Here is a 14567-nt window from a genome sequence, read left to right as displayed (position 1 = left end):
TAAGCAGGCTCCCATGACCCCAGGATCATGACCTGAGTCAAAATCAAGAGTCAGATGCTCAACCAACTGAGCTACCCAGGTGCCCCTAACTCTTGGATTTTTTTTTTTTTAAGTTTATTTTTGAGACAGAGAGAGACAGAGCATGAATGGGGGAGGGTCAGAGAGAGGGAGACACAGAATCTGAAACAGGCTCCAGGCTCTGAGCTGTCAGCCCAGAGCCCGACGCGGGGCTCGAACTCACGGACCGCGAGATTGTGACCTGAGCTGAAGTTGGACGCTTAACCGACTGAGCCACCCAGGCGCCCCACTCCTGGAATTTTTAAAAAGGGCCACCAGGTAACCCAAATCACTGACCTTGAGACTAAATTGCATCATGTGAAAACTGAGAAGTTTTACTAGAACCTAGTCACTATAGCATTAATTTTAAGGTCTCTTTTGGTCCTTAATAATAATCTAGGATTCTAGTTTTAAGATAAAACCTCTGCTTGATCAGATTTCAAAAAGTAAAAAACAAAGGGAAAAAATTTTTATGGAATGGGAAACAAGATTTTTGGGGCAGAGTAATTAGCAAGTTGCAAGTTATTCTTGTCAGTAGGTGTGCTCCCCTGACCAACTCTCTAAGCTATTATTCATGCTTTTAAGTGTTTTATATAGGTGCTTTACTTCTGAATCCAAAGTCTCTCCAGAAAGGCACTACTCAACAGAACTGTGATGATGGAAGTCTTTTTTATACTATTCAATATGGTAGTCACTAGCCACATGGAGCTACTGAGCCCCTAAAATGTGGCTACTGGCTATGACAATGCACAGTGTAGCTCTTGTCCAAGTTCTTCCCCTCTCCAACACAATCTCCTTCTAAGTGGGGTGTAAGTTTGACGGAGGAGAGTCACTTTTACTTAACGTCCTTAATTAATCTAATTAAGGAATGAGGGGCGCTTGGGTCGCTCAGTCAGCTGAGCATCTGACTCTTGATTTCAGCTCAGGTCATGATCATATGATCATAGGATCGAGCTCCATGCTCAGCATGGCGCCTGCTTAAGATTCTCTCTCCTCTCTGTCAAAATAAATAAAAATGAAAACAAAATTTTAAAAAATGTAACACAAAGTGGTTAGAGTTAACAGGTGGTCAACAGAACATCAAGTTTCATACCCAATTTGTCTGGCTTCTGATTTCAAGCTCCTTCTACTTTGCTACACTGTTCTTTAAGTGAGACATAAAGCCACTAGTGGCACAACCTATGTTTTAAAATTGCACATTAATTTTTTAAGAAACTTACTATTGTAAGTTCATTTTCTTTTAACTGCAACACTACAATATAGAAAATGGAAAATCAGAATGAATTAACAAGGCTGACAGAGGAAAAACTGGAAAGCAGGACTCATTCCTGTCCTTTACTTTGAGAGAAATTCTTTTCTCCTGAAAAGAAATTATTTCAGGAGAAAAAGTGAAGATATATGTAAAATTTATGGACCAACTACAGGTTTAAAAAGTTACTTTTAAAGGGGGACAGAAGAGTATCTTTCGGTCCCTCCTTTCAAAAAAAAAAAAAAACAAAACTACACATGAATTAAAAAATACTTCTTGTCATGCTGCACACCAGATTGTAAAGATTCCTAAACACTGTTTGGCATCGCATTCTATGCAACGTAGCAACTATGGAAAGTGTCTTCTGTGTACATTTAAAATGGGAACCAACTGCATTACTGCAAGGGTTATGCTATAAGAAAATAAATTAATCTTATAAAACTTGGATTCCAATTTAAATAAATAAATGGAAACACATAGGCAACCTCTGATTATTACATGCCTCTTCAGTTGTATTTAATTTGTTTAATCTACTTATTAAATGTTTTCATTTCAATGACTTGTGTTTTATTTGCAAAAGTTCTTCTGACTCTTTAAAATCTGATCATTTTGGGGTGCCTGGGTGGCGCAGTCGGTTAAGCGACCGACTTCAGCCAGGTCACGATCTCGCGGTCCGTGAGTTCGAGCCCCGCGTCGGGCTCTGGGCTGATGGCTCAGAGCCTGGAGCCTGTTTCCGATTCTGTGTCTCCCTCTCTCTCTGCCCCTCCCCTGTTCATGCTCTGTCTCTCTCTGTCCCAAAAATAAATAAATGTTGAAAAAAAAAATTTTTTTTTTAAATAAAATCTGATCATTTTGATAGTGTCTTTCTTATACTTCAATCCCTTATTTTATGTCTTTAAATACATGTATTTTATAGAATTTTCCATAATTGTGTTAAACTACTAGGCAAATAATTCTATTCTTTTTGTCTACTGAAATTTAGTCATGTCATGTTGTTTCACATGCTTTATAAATCTTGGTGGTTAAATTTACTTATGTCTTCAAGTATATGTAATTTATAGTTTCTATCCTTTCATGTTTAATCCTATTGTTACTTCTCTCTGACAGAATTCCCTCATGACAAACTGCTTCATGTTCTGTAAATCTTGATCACAAACTCATCTTAAGCAGGGCTTTATCTAAGAATCCTACATTGAGGGTATGTCCCTCCAAAGTTCTGCATTTGCTTCTGCCAGGTATCCCAGCTGTTACCAGCCCAGTTCCACCCTTACCTTCTTCAACATTACTTATTCAGCATGGGGATTTCTGGACTATACAGACAGGGTAAATCTGGACCCCAAATCTGTGTAAGGATAGACCTATGGGTACAACTGCTTAAAGAAAACTTTTTTCCTTCTGTGACCCACAGCCCAGTTGGATATGCACAAAGTTTCCTATCATCTATCTGTGTTAAATAAAAAGTAGTATTTTTCTAGTCTACTTTTTCAGTGAAATTATAGGACTTCAAGGTTGGGGAGGGGAAGGGGGACAGGGGAATTCACTTTCAGCTCCCTAACATGAGAGGGCCGGGCCCAAGATCTTATCTCCTATCCCCATAAAGCTATCTCCTACCCCCATGTGCATATTAAAACTCAAACCCCTTAGTTACCACAAGTAGTAACATACCCTAATCCCCACCCAAGCCAGGAGGGGCCCAGCATCAACTCAAGCTTTCTGCTCCAGTTTTTAGGTTCTTCTTCATTTTGAGCCTAAGGATTTCCCCTCCCTAACATTCATGCAATCTCAGATGCTATACATCAATAGAAATGTTTATGTCATCAAGTATTTTGGGGCATTCTGTAGAAAAAGGATTTTTAGACAATGTAATCTGCCAAACTACCAACAAAGGAAGCTATCTCTCCATTTCTCTTCACACTTTCTAAATCTCTACAGAGCCAAACTATCAAAACAGCAGAACACATAGGAGTAAAAATTATAGAATGATAAAATACTAGAATATTACTTTTCTTCAGGCCAAGAGCAAGACTCTGGCTCTCATTTGCATTTTTAAGTTTCTCTATAGCAAATCTCTATTATTAGACTAATAAGGAAAGCAATGTTGAAAACTCTAAATGAAATAAACAAAAATCACTGGAAGAAGTGCCAAAATAATGTCTTTTATTAAAGATTATTTATGTATCTTAAATTAAGAAAAAATAGCTTGATTATTCTTACCTCAGAATTAATAACTTTAATCAGGAAGAAAATGTGATATACCGTCTTGGTTAACAGAGAAAGCTGACGACATCTTTCTAGGTACACTTGTATAGATGGTTCTACTCTTTGCTGTAATTTACTCCAAAAGAGAGTGAGTTCCCTAAAAAAAAGAAAAAAATAAGTTGGAACAATAATGTAACAATCATGGACTATGTCAGTCCAGTCATTACATCTGAAATTAAAGCTGGTTTTAGATTCCAATTCTACATGTGAAATTAAGTTTAAATAAAATATAAAATAGATCTCAATTTTTTAGGGACTAAATAAAATCAGGATATGATTTATCACTTTACTGACTGATATTTTTCAATCTCAGGGAGAAGCACTGCCTGTCACTAATGAAGCACCTCTCATTTAAACTAAAAGTATACAAATGGTAACTCTGAGTCACATCTGTGACTTTATATAATAAAGCACAAAATGTATGTATACATAAAATGCATATACATATATATCAATGGCATATTTTAAAAAGCATTTCATTTTATCTTCTACCTTAAATTTAAAATTGACCAACTGGTCAATTAAATTTAAAATTTAAAATTTAATATTATTAAATGTTAACAATCAATGATCACACAGAACCCAAAAGAAAGTAATTTAACTAATTTCTGTCAAATTGGTAAAATAAAGAAATTTTTGAAAATGGACTTTATTTTTTATTTTTTTAATTTTTTTTTTCAACGTTTATTTATTTTTGGGACAGAGAGAGACAGAGCATGAACGGGGGAGAGGCAGAGAGAGAGAGGGAGACACAGAATTGGAAACAGGCTCCAGGTTCTGAGCCATCAGCCCAGAGCCTGACGCGGGGCTCGAACTCACGGACCGTGAGATCGTGACCTGGCTGAAGTCGGACGCTTAACCGACTGCGCCACCCAGGCGCCCCGAAAATGGACTTTAAAATTGATTTCAAATGCAATTAGAATGTATCTTTCATAGAAAATAATCCTACTGAAATGATGAATTTTCCTCCCTTTTACCTATTGTTCTATTTCTCTTCTGTCCTCTGTGGTTAATTTACACAAAAATCTTCTTCCTTGTTTCAAATTTTTTCACCAAGTATTCTCCTCAATACATGCCTTTCCTATTATTATTTCCTCAGTCTGCACTTCTAGGAACTCTGCTCTTTCACCACCCAATTGAACAACTTGCTCATTTACTAGATTTTAACCTATATATGGAGGACTTCAAAAATCTGTCTCTCCAGTCTTGACCACTTTCACCTCTCTAGTTCTTTATAAGACCTCTCCACTTTGATCTCTTCTGAAACCTGAAACTTAATATATGAAAAAGATGATTAACATTCTTTCCAGTTCACCATCTTTCTAATTTAATGCATCATTATCACTGACCCTAACAGCCCCTGCTTTTTACTATCCTAAACACAGCTATCGTCATTTTTTTCCAACATCCATAAGGAAGCCTTCGTAACTTCCCAGATGGACTGTTGTATTGGTTTTCTAGTTGATTTTCCTATCTCAGCTCTGTCCTGCCACTTCTTCATCCCAACTCTACCCTCACCATTCAGCCCCCAACCCATTTTTCTCCATTACTTGTATTAAACAGCATTTCTTACACATAAACTTCTACTTTGCCTTCCTTCTTAAGACCTTATAATAGATTGCCTGTGTTGGTCATATGAAATCCAAACTTTGATGCCTTTTTTAAAGCAATAGCACACTTAATTTCTTAGTCACTACTATTTATGTTACATAGAAAATATACTTGTCCTCAGTAGTATATGCATATTATTTATTCTCCCTTCAGAATCTTCCTACCTGCCTTTTATATCAATCCTCTCTGTCCTGCATTTATGATTTTCCCTTCATAACAAAACTCACAGCTGCTCAGAAAACCTTTATAAACTTTATTCTTCTTTAATTACACATTTATTTAGCTTGCCTGTTCCATATTCATTTGTATGTAATGTGTTAGTCACTTGGTAAAAATTCTTAAATGTTAGAATATTGTAAACTAAATTTTGTGTTCCCATATTACCAATACAACACTGAAGACTAATAATGCTGTTCACTGAACAGATTGTCAGCTTTAGCTAACACATTAAGACAGCTGACCTTAAGATTTTTGAATCAGCTGAGGTCAACAGCTCCATTAGTTGCAAGCTCCCAAAAGATTATATAGAACAGGCTTTGCAGAATTGAAAATGTATCATATAAAGTAATGTGCACTGAAGAAGTTAGTGAAGTAAAATATCTCACAGACAGAAAATGAACTATATTTCTATACACGAATGATTAGCAGCTAATTATGTAATTGAAAGTATATAATATGCAGAGGGAAAAAATACAGACATTCAATCATAGATTGCTTACATATTTGAAAAAATTGTTATTGTGGCATCAGATAAAATAAACCTTTCTTTCATCTTCTAATATCTATTAATTATTATACAATCATTACTGGTATACTAAGGAGTTGTGTGGTCCTTAATAGAAAAAAATGTTTAAGTTATAATATGAATTAGTTGACAGTTTACATAGCATGTAATAACTGCAAATAAGCTTTTTGTCTTGTTAAGACTTTAAAAGATTAAAAATATGTTCTTGAGCTCTCTGCACTCTCACAACCTATCTTGTTTTTTTGTTTAACAAAGTTTTCCGTACAAAATAAAATCAACTCACCAAGCACAGTACATATCTCCTTGTTGGAGCTGACGTGATAGAAATGCAGTACATAAGACAAGAGCACTTTTTTCATCACCCTCAGATTCTAAGTTACAGATCATTTCTAGTGCATCTTTGCAATCAACTTCTGAGATCTACAGAAAAAGGACACAGAAATATGCCATAAAATGGTTTGTATTAGGATATATAGCAATACATGTTAAAATCTTCACTAGATATTTACAGATCATTTTTATCAGTAAAACCTCATATATACTATCAATTCATAGTTTGTCATTACTAGGCTGCAATAAAGAAATCTTTTTTCAAGTCAAAAACCAACTATTTTCAAGAACTTTACAAATATCTATATGTAAAAAACTAATGCTCATTGTAAGTACCCTCTACCCATTAATCAAGTCTATGATACTGAAAAAGAAAAGCTGTATTTTTCCCCTTTTTCAGCTGGTAATTTAAAAAGCATTAGAATCAGCAGAAAGACACAGAGATCTACTGGATATAAACTAATAAAGCGTCTATTCATCTGAGGGAAAAAGGTATAATATGAAACATTTTATACTGTAGTTATACTACCTTTAAACTCATCTCAGCTTTCTATAAATCTCCATTATTTTTCTTTTCATATCAATTCATTTCATCTCAAAGCCTGTCAACAGCCATGCATACATAAGTATAACCTAGATGAAGGCAACTTCATTTAATTACACACATCTTATTGCTTATTTTTTGAAAAGTTAAAATTTACTATCATATTACAATGATTTACTACATAAACAGAACTTACATATGATCTCTACAAGCATTTGCTGTAAAACAAGAATATGGCAAACATCACATAATCACAAATCACCAGTGTTCCACAAAATAAAAAGATTAATTCCAACATGTTATAAATGACAAATGGCCAAAAAAAATTGAAGACGATACAGAGCACTGGCACCCATGCACCACAGAGGTAACCATGCCCCTCCTTATCGATCGTATGTCTCTCCTCATCAACTTCTGAGTAGGTCAGTGTGAGAAAGAGAGAGAGAGAGAGTGTGTGTGTGTGTGTGTAAAATATGTGTTTAGGACTGAATAAGTATCTAAATGAGGATAACTTTGAGGCTTATCTTTGAGAACAAAGGTTGCATGAGAATAGATTCAGAGGTCCCATTCTATACCTTAAGCTGCGCTAGAAAACACTAAAACAAGAGAAGACACAGCTCTGAGTTTGTGTGTTTAACAACAATGACTTCTGAAAGGAATTATGAAGTTAGTGGCAGCGTTAAGAGTGAAACTGGAGTCTTGGAATTCCAACTCCCTGGTGCAGTGCTCTTTCCACTATGCCTCTATCTAACTCCTTCTAACAAATCTTTAAGTGAGCTCATTTAAAAAAATTAAAAAGGGGCTGAACAATATGTAATCATACAATATTTTCAAATATCTATATCACATTAAGTGCACTGTCAGACATATTTTATTATTTAATCAGAAATTTTCTACTAGGTAGGCATTATAATTAACATTTTTTACATAATGAATGTGGTGTTCAAACAAATTATTTGCCCAAGTTGCAAAAGTTAATTAAGTGGTAGAACTATAAATCAAATTTTGTCTGATTGACATCAAATACATTCTTTCCATTTAATCACATTATCTTTTACTGCAAACTGTGTTAATTTTAAACAATTATCCTGGTACACACATACAGACAATTATTAGAAGTCGACCTATGAGTTTTGTTTACTTTTTCATGTTAATAACAATAATAGCAGCTTCTATTTATTTGTGCCAGCTTCTTCAGAAATAGTATTGCTAAATCTGCACAATATCTTGCCTAGTAGATATTACTATTAACTTTTTAGAGATAAGGTTCAGAGAGGTTACTTGCTCAGTCACATGCTTAATTAGTGGTAGTCAAGATTTCAACCCAGATGTAGCTTCAAAGTCTGTATTCTTTTCAGAATTCTCCATGCACAAGCAAGTTGAGGCCCTTTATTGCTAAATATTGATTTTCACATGTTCAGGTTTAATAAAAAAAATCTTATATCCTGAAAATCTAATTTGTTTTGAAACCGATCTTTTGTTGTCATTCTTCTACACTATTTTTTTTTTTAATGTTTATTCATTTTTGAGAGAGAGAAAAAGAGAGAGACAGAGCGTGAGTGGGGGAGCAACAGAGAGAGAGGGAGACACAGAATCCAAAGCAGGCTTCAGGCTCCGAGATGTCCATAGAGCCCGACGTGAGGCTCAAACTCACGAACTGTGAGATCGTGACCTGAGCTGAAGTCGAAGTCGGGACACTTAACCAACTGTGCCACCCAGGCGCCCATGTTGTCCGGTTCTTCTAAAACCTAAGCCACTCTTCTTGCTCCAATGATGTAAAATGTGTATATTATATATAAGGAAACCTATTTTCACAATGCCATTACTTACATTAGCTTACAGTTAATCATTAGAAATATATATTTGTATGTTAGGTAGCCTCTACATACTTACTTCATACATATACAACATATCAACTGAAACATTTGCCATATTCAATAATACAGAAAACCTCACTTTTTATAGGTATACTAAGAAAACAATTTTTACTGTCTTTCATTTCCCTGATTTGCCACTAGAGAGTCCTCTCAAAAAAACAGGACACTAAAGAGAATGGCAGGGAAAATGAAACTGTATTTAGACTAATGAATGGCTCTATTCAAACTATGAAAGTGAAATACAACTCAAATATAGCTATCAATGAACAAGAATTATTATTTTTTTAAATCCAAGGCAGCATAAAGTAGCAATTACCAGTGTTTACCTAAATAGGGACTATTTATATAAGATGGATATCTTTTCTCTATTGCTTTGAAAAATGAGCAAAAATTTAAGTACCAGAAAATTTAGAACTGAATAAATTTTTAAAATCAGAATGATCTGTTAAAGATGTATTATGCTAAACTCTCTGTAAAACAGAAAAACCATTTCAAAAACATGAAAGATGAGGGGTGCCTGAGTGGCTCAGTTGGTTAAGCGTCCAACTTCAGCTCAGGTCATGATCTCGTGGTTCTTAGGTTCGAGCCCCACATCAGGCTCTGTGCTGATAGCACAGAGCCTGGAGCCTGCTTTGGATTCTGTGTCTCCCTCTCTCTCTGCCCCTACCCTGCTCATGCACGCAGATATAAACATTAAAAAATTTTAAAAAAATTAAAAAAAAAATGAAAGATGACTTTTAGGTTTTAATATGGCTCTTTATGCCAGGTATTCAAAAAATATAGAACATTTCACCAGTATTTATATACATTTACTGAGTATACTTTTAAAATGTATTGGCTCTAATCACATTTTAAGAAGTCTTTTTTGCTTACCAAGATAAAATTGCTTTCCTTCTATAAAATAATTTAAATGGTAAACCTCTCATACTAATAAAACATAAAATCAAATAACGAGTTTTTTTTTTTTTTTTTTTTAACTCTCAGGCTAGCAAAAATTTAAAAGACTAATTATCTCCAGTGTTAGGGAAGAGGAAATTTCATATGCTGTTTATGGGAATATAAATTGGCATAATCTTTTTTGGCTGGTAGTAAGTCCCTATCTATTAATTTAAAAATTCCTTGATCCAGGAAGTCCACTTCCAGAAATCTGTCCCACCAGTGTACCCCTGACAGGAATGAAAGGATATATATACAAGACAATAGTTCAAATGCCCCCTAGTCTGACTAAAGTTATTACAAATACATACTATGGAATTATGCAGCCATAAGAATGAGGTTGATCTATATGGAACAATATGGAAAGATGTTCGTAATAAATGGGGAAAAAGTAATTAGCTGCCAGGGTGCATACATATATAGAAAAATATACAGAGGGGCGCCTGGGTGGCGCAGTCGGTTAAGCATCCGACTTCAGCCAGGTCACAATCTCGCGGTCCCTGAGTTTGAGCCCCGCGTCGGGCTCTGGGCTGATGGCTCAGAGCCTGGAGCCTGTTTCCGATTCTGTGTCTCCCTCTCTCTCTGCCCCTCACCCGTTCATGCTCTGTCTCTCTCTGTCCCAAAAATAAATAAACGTTGGAAAAAAAAATATACAGAAAAAAATATATATATATAACAGAAAGGTTATATATCAAATTTCAAACTGAATGATTACTTGGGGGAGTATTAAATTGAGAAGTGATGGTTAGAGAGAAAGAAAATTTTACTTTTTAAATTCTATGTTTATTTTAATGACAAAACCAACAGAAATACTGGATCTAAAATAAACAATGCACACTTCATTTTATATCTCTATCAAGATTACAGACCAAGCTAGTAATTCCAGAGAAGCCAGACAGACATCCACTCTCTCAGCCCCATTCTTCAGCCATCTACCAGGGCTAGCTGCTAATTCTATTAAAATGAAAGGATCCTGGGGGAATAGTCAATCCCTTGCCTACTGGCTCACTTGGACAAGGATTTCCTCAAAAGGACCACAGAATCCAGCCTATGGTTGACTCTTTCCAGTATCTATTCCCACCATACTATAAGGAATGGGTAAAAACCTCAAATGCTTATAAGAACCAGACAAGTAAAGGTAAATGAATGTGTGTGAGAGAGAGAGAGAGAAAGAGAGAATACCACCTCTGTCTTTGGGCAATTGTTCCAAAGTGACTACTTTTCCCTGGGGCAGAAATAAAACAGACCTTGATGACAGCCAATCTTAACCCACTTCACATGGGAAATGAAGAAAAAGTTTCTATATGTTTGTAATAGGAACATAAAAGAATAACCAAACAATCTCTAAGCAAAGGGAGACTTTTAGCAAGAATGTGTAGACTTGGGGTGCCTGGGTGGCTCAGTCGGTTAAGCGTCAGAATTCAGCTCAGGTCATAATCTCACAGCTTGTGCATTTGAACCCCGCATCAGGCCCTCTGCTATCAGCATGGAGCCTGCTTTCGATCCTCTGTCCCTATCTCTCTGCCACTCCCTTTCTCTCTCTCAAAAAGAAATAAACATTAAACAAACAAACAAAAAGAACATGGAATGCCTTAATTCTATCTGCTTAATGTAAGAAGGAAAAAAATCATTTCATAGGATATCAGAGATACTTGGGGTCCTCATAGAGAATTTTCCTGAGGACGTCCCAGAGCAAGCTGGGTTGCTACTACTCAACTAAACCAAAAGGAAACTTAGGTTCAGTATTGCAAGATCTTTTGATTATTCAAGAGAGTTAGAAATACAGATTCTTCCTGGAAATTACAAATTCGTACTCTTCAACTTCAAACAGGACTTCAAAGCTAATCCAATGACCCTACGTTTAGAAAGTTTTCTATTAGAAGTTAAAGATTCTTTAGGCCAAGGCTTATGCCTTAACTCACATTTAACCCCATGGTGCTTAATAAAAATTTGCTGAAGGGAGGATGGATGGATGGACAGATTGACATAAGGACAAGAGCTGAACTGATAATGAAAGCTTTATTTGAGTTGAAAAAAATCTAAGATGTAGCAGCAGCACAATAGTTAATTTAAGAATTTTAGAAAAACTGTTAAATACATTTCAAAAGCTATCTTAAGAAACTATATATCTGCCAATTAACTGTCTGCATAGCTATTCTGAACTAATAAGAAAACTTCAGTCTCCTACTTTGCTCTGATATAGAGACTTTTAAAAAGCCAATTATCTGAGATAAAAGAGAAATAAAGAAAAAAATCTACGGATTAGCCAATGTCTAAACTAATGATATAATTCCCTAGGCTACAGCCCTGGGAGCTACTCTATCCAGCCTAGAAAATGCCAGACATCACTCTTCCCAGTATCCTCATTATCCTCACCATCCACAACAACCTTATTGGACCTAATCTTGGTCCAAGGCTACCATCTTCCTCTTCATTTTCTAGTCTTTAAAAAAAAAAAAAAAAAAAAAAAATCACACAATTACCTCTACAATTACAACCTGTAACCTCATGTAGGCGTTCAGGTTTCTGTCTGAGGCTATATTATGCAAATTCCCATTTGGACCATGATTCTACCTCAGAATTCTGTAGTATAAAACAAATACATGAATACTATGTTTTATGTCAAACTAGAAGTAAAAATATCGTATGTCACACAGAGAAAATAAAGCTTTACATTAAATATACAAGTAAAATTGTGACCTATATATAGACATTTATCTATCTGTATTTATAACTTCTTCCTAGGATACATTATGTTTTTGAATACATTATGTGTGCGTGCATGAGTGTGTGTGTGTGTGTGTGTGTGTGTGTGTGTGTGTGTGTGTAAAACAGAAAACATATTCTTAGTAAGAAGTCAAATAAATTCCAATAGTTACTTAAATTAGCCAGTTAGAAAGATCTACAAGTATCCTACAAGTATCAGGTAAAACTAAAGTTAAGGCCCAACTGCTGACAAATATAAACATCCTACTAAATTGTTAAGCCACCTCCATCTTTCCCATAATTTAACCAAAGCAGTAAAAAGATTCGAATTATTTAAAACAGAAGCTAGATGAAATCAGTTTACATATAATTCTGAAAGCTGCTTAGAATCACTACCCAAGAGCATACTGAAAAGTTAAGACTGACAATAGTCCCTCACTATCTAAAAGAAAGAGAAGTCAAAGACATTCTAATTGAAAATTAACTTCTTCATTTTTAAAATTAATTACTAACAAAAGAAAATATACTCACCTCTTCCATTAACTTTTCATTTGGTGATGATGTACAAAGACAAACAAGGTAAGTTTGCTTAAAACTACCTTTTGTACCAATCTCTGGATGGTCAGAACACAGCTTTGCTAGAGCAGTTGCTTGACTTAACTGATTGGTTTTGATTAGATGTTTAATTCTCATATCCAACAAGATGGGACCCTCAAAAGCTAAAAATTCATTCACTTTAAAAAACAAGACATAATAGATTATTAACATTTGAAAATTCATTTGCAATACAAATACTTATCAGGAATATATATATATTTTTTAAGCACAGGAAGTACTACTCTTTTTTCTTTGCAATTTTCTATTACTGTCACACTATTACAAAATACTTGACCTTAATAAGCAAAAGGAGATTACACTGCTAACTTTTAAAAGTTGCATTAAATATTTTTACCTGAGAGTACCATTTAGAATGAAGTGAATTAACTTAAAAATAATTTTGTATTGAATTCTAATAGCCATTGCTATTAAAATTATAGTAAATTCTTTTCCTCACATTTATTCTTGAATACCAGAAAGTAGCATCCCTAGAAGTTTGCAGTACTGGAGCATTACACACTAATACTGGTAACCACAAAAGGATACTTGGATACGCTAGAGGATGAGATTCAACCAATAACTGTGTTCAGTACTGATGATGTATTTTTTATTTTACAAAGGTGAGGTCTATTTTGCTTTAATAGGTGTTCTAAAACATATTAAATATCTATAGAAAAATTAAGGGAGTGGGTGAAGTCTGCTGAAACTTCATAGGTTTGTAACTTTTAAAACATTAACCGATAAACCTCAACATTTCCTCACGACCCACTTAAGCATAATACACTTCTACTCTGTTCAAGTCTTTGAATTTCCTACTGCCTGTTTGATGAACTACAAATAAGAATCTTTACTTCTTGTATTTGTGAGGGAGAGTCTAAATTTTAACAGTGCAAATTTAAACTCTTCCCTGTTTTCTTTATCACAATGAGAAAATCATGTTTAAAAATCTACTGGGTGATGGCTAGCCTGAAACCTTTGGAAGGCTTTTGGGAATACAATTTGAATACTCCAAATAAAACACACAATTTCTCTCTTTATGAACAGACTGGAAGATACGTCTAGTAAGCAATTTGTAAGTTAAAAGATGGAAAGTGAGAGATGTTCTTCCTTTTTTAAACATCCTTTGCTACCCACTAGTACCTTTATTTTTTAGGTATAACTGTACTATATTCCTGTATTCCACTGTAAAAAGACTCTCCTATAAGACAGTATAATCATGGCTCCTCAGTATTAAAACCATGAGCGTATAAGCATTGTAACACAGAAACCCAAATTCCATCCTTTTCTTGAAGTCTAGACCTTTCTTTGTACTTGCCACTTTCTATTCTACTCTCTGCCACATTAAACTAAATCAAAAAGTATAAAGACTGAACATAGAGAAATAAAACTAAACATAACTTTACAGTGCCTCGGACTATATGTCTTACATATATGGAGCATTACTTTTTTTTTTTTTTAATATCACATGATTCTACTGGGGACAATTATATTGCAAATATCTTTTAACAGTTTAGTTCACTGCCAAACCAAAATCAGTAAAGATTTCAAATGAGAACTTAAAAAAAAAAAGTGAAAATAAAGTTGTTCTGGCTATAAATAAGTCACAGACTTAAAAAAGTTTTACTTTCCTAGTCATTCTTTCGAAAGGAAAAAGCC

At 34.6% G+C, this 14567-nt stretch overlaps 1 protein-coding gene across 5 annotated transcripts in view; it reads right to left on the bottom strand.

Annotated features, from left to right (window-relative positions):
* The window catches only part of ZNF292 (zinc finger protein 292), a 97423-nt gene that overhangs the window by 14687 nt on the left and 68169 nt on the right, over positions 1-14567 (bottom strand). For 4 of the 5 annotated variants that reach the window (XM_025925723.2, XM_086707366.1, XM_086707367.1 and 1 more), the window contains 3 exons: positions 12846-13048; positions 6205-6341; positions 3521-3662 (listed from right to left, as the gene is read on the bottom strand). In XM_025925723.2, coding sequence (XP_025781508.1) covers positions 3521-3662; positions 6205-6341; positions 12846-13048 — 482 coding nt within the window. The remainder of the gene's footprint in view (positions 1-3520; positions 3663-6204; positions 6342-12845; positions 13049-14567) is intronic. The other variant, XM_086707369.1, reaches the window with a different exon arrangement.

The sequence above is a fragment of the Puma concolor genome, chromosome B2 (assembly GCF_028749965.1).
Source record: "Puma concolor isolate L17-30 chromosome B2, mPumCon1.1.hap2, whole genome shotgun sequence".
In the NCBI taxonomy this organism is placed as follows: Eukaryota; Metazoa; Chordata; class Mammalia; order Carnivora; family Felidae; genus Puma; species Puma concolor.
The sequence above is the reverse complement of the archived record's forward strand: the minus strand, read 5'-3'. Positions and strand labels throughout refer to the sequence as shown.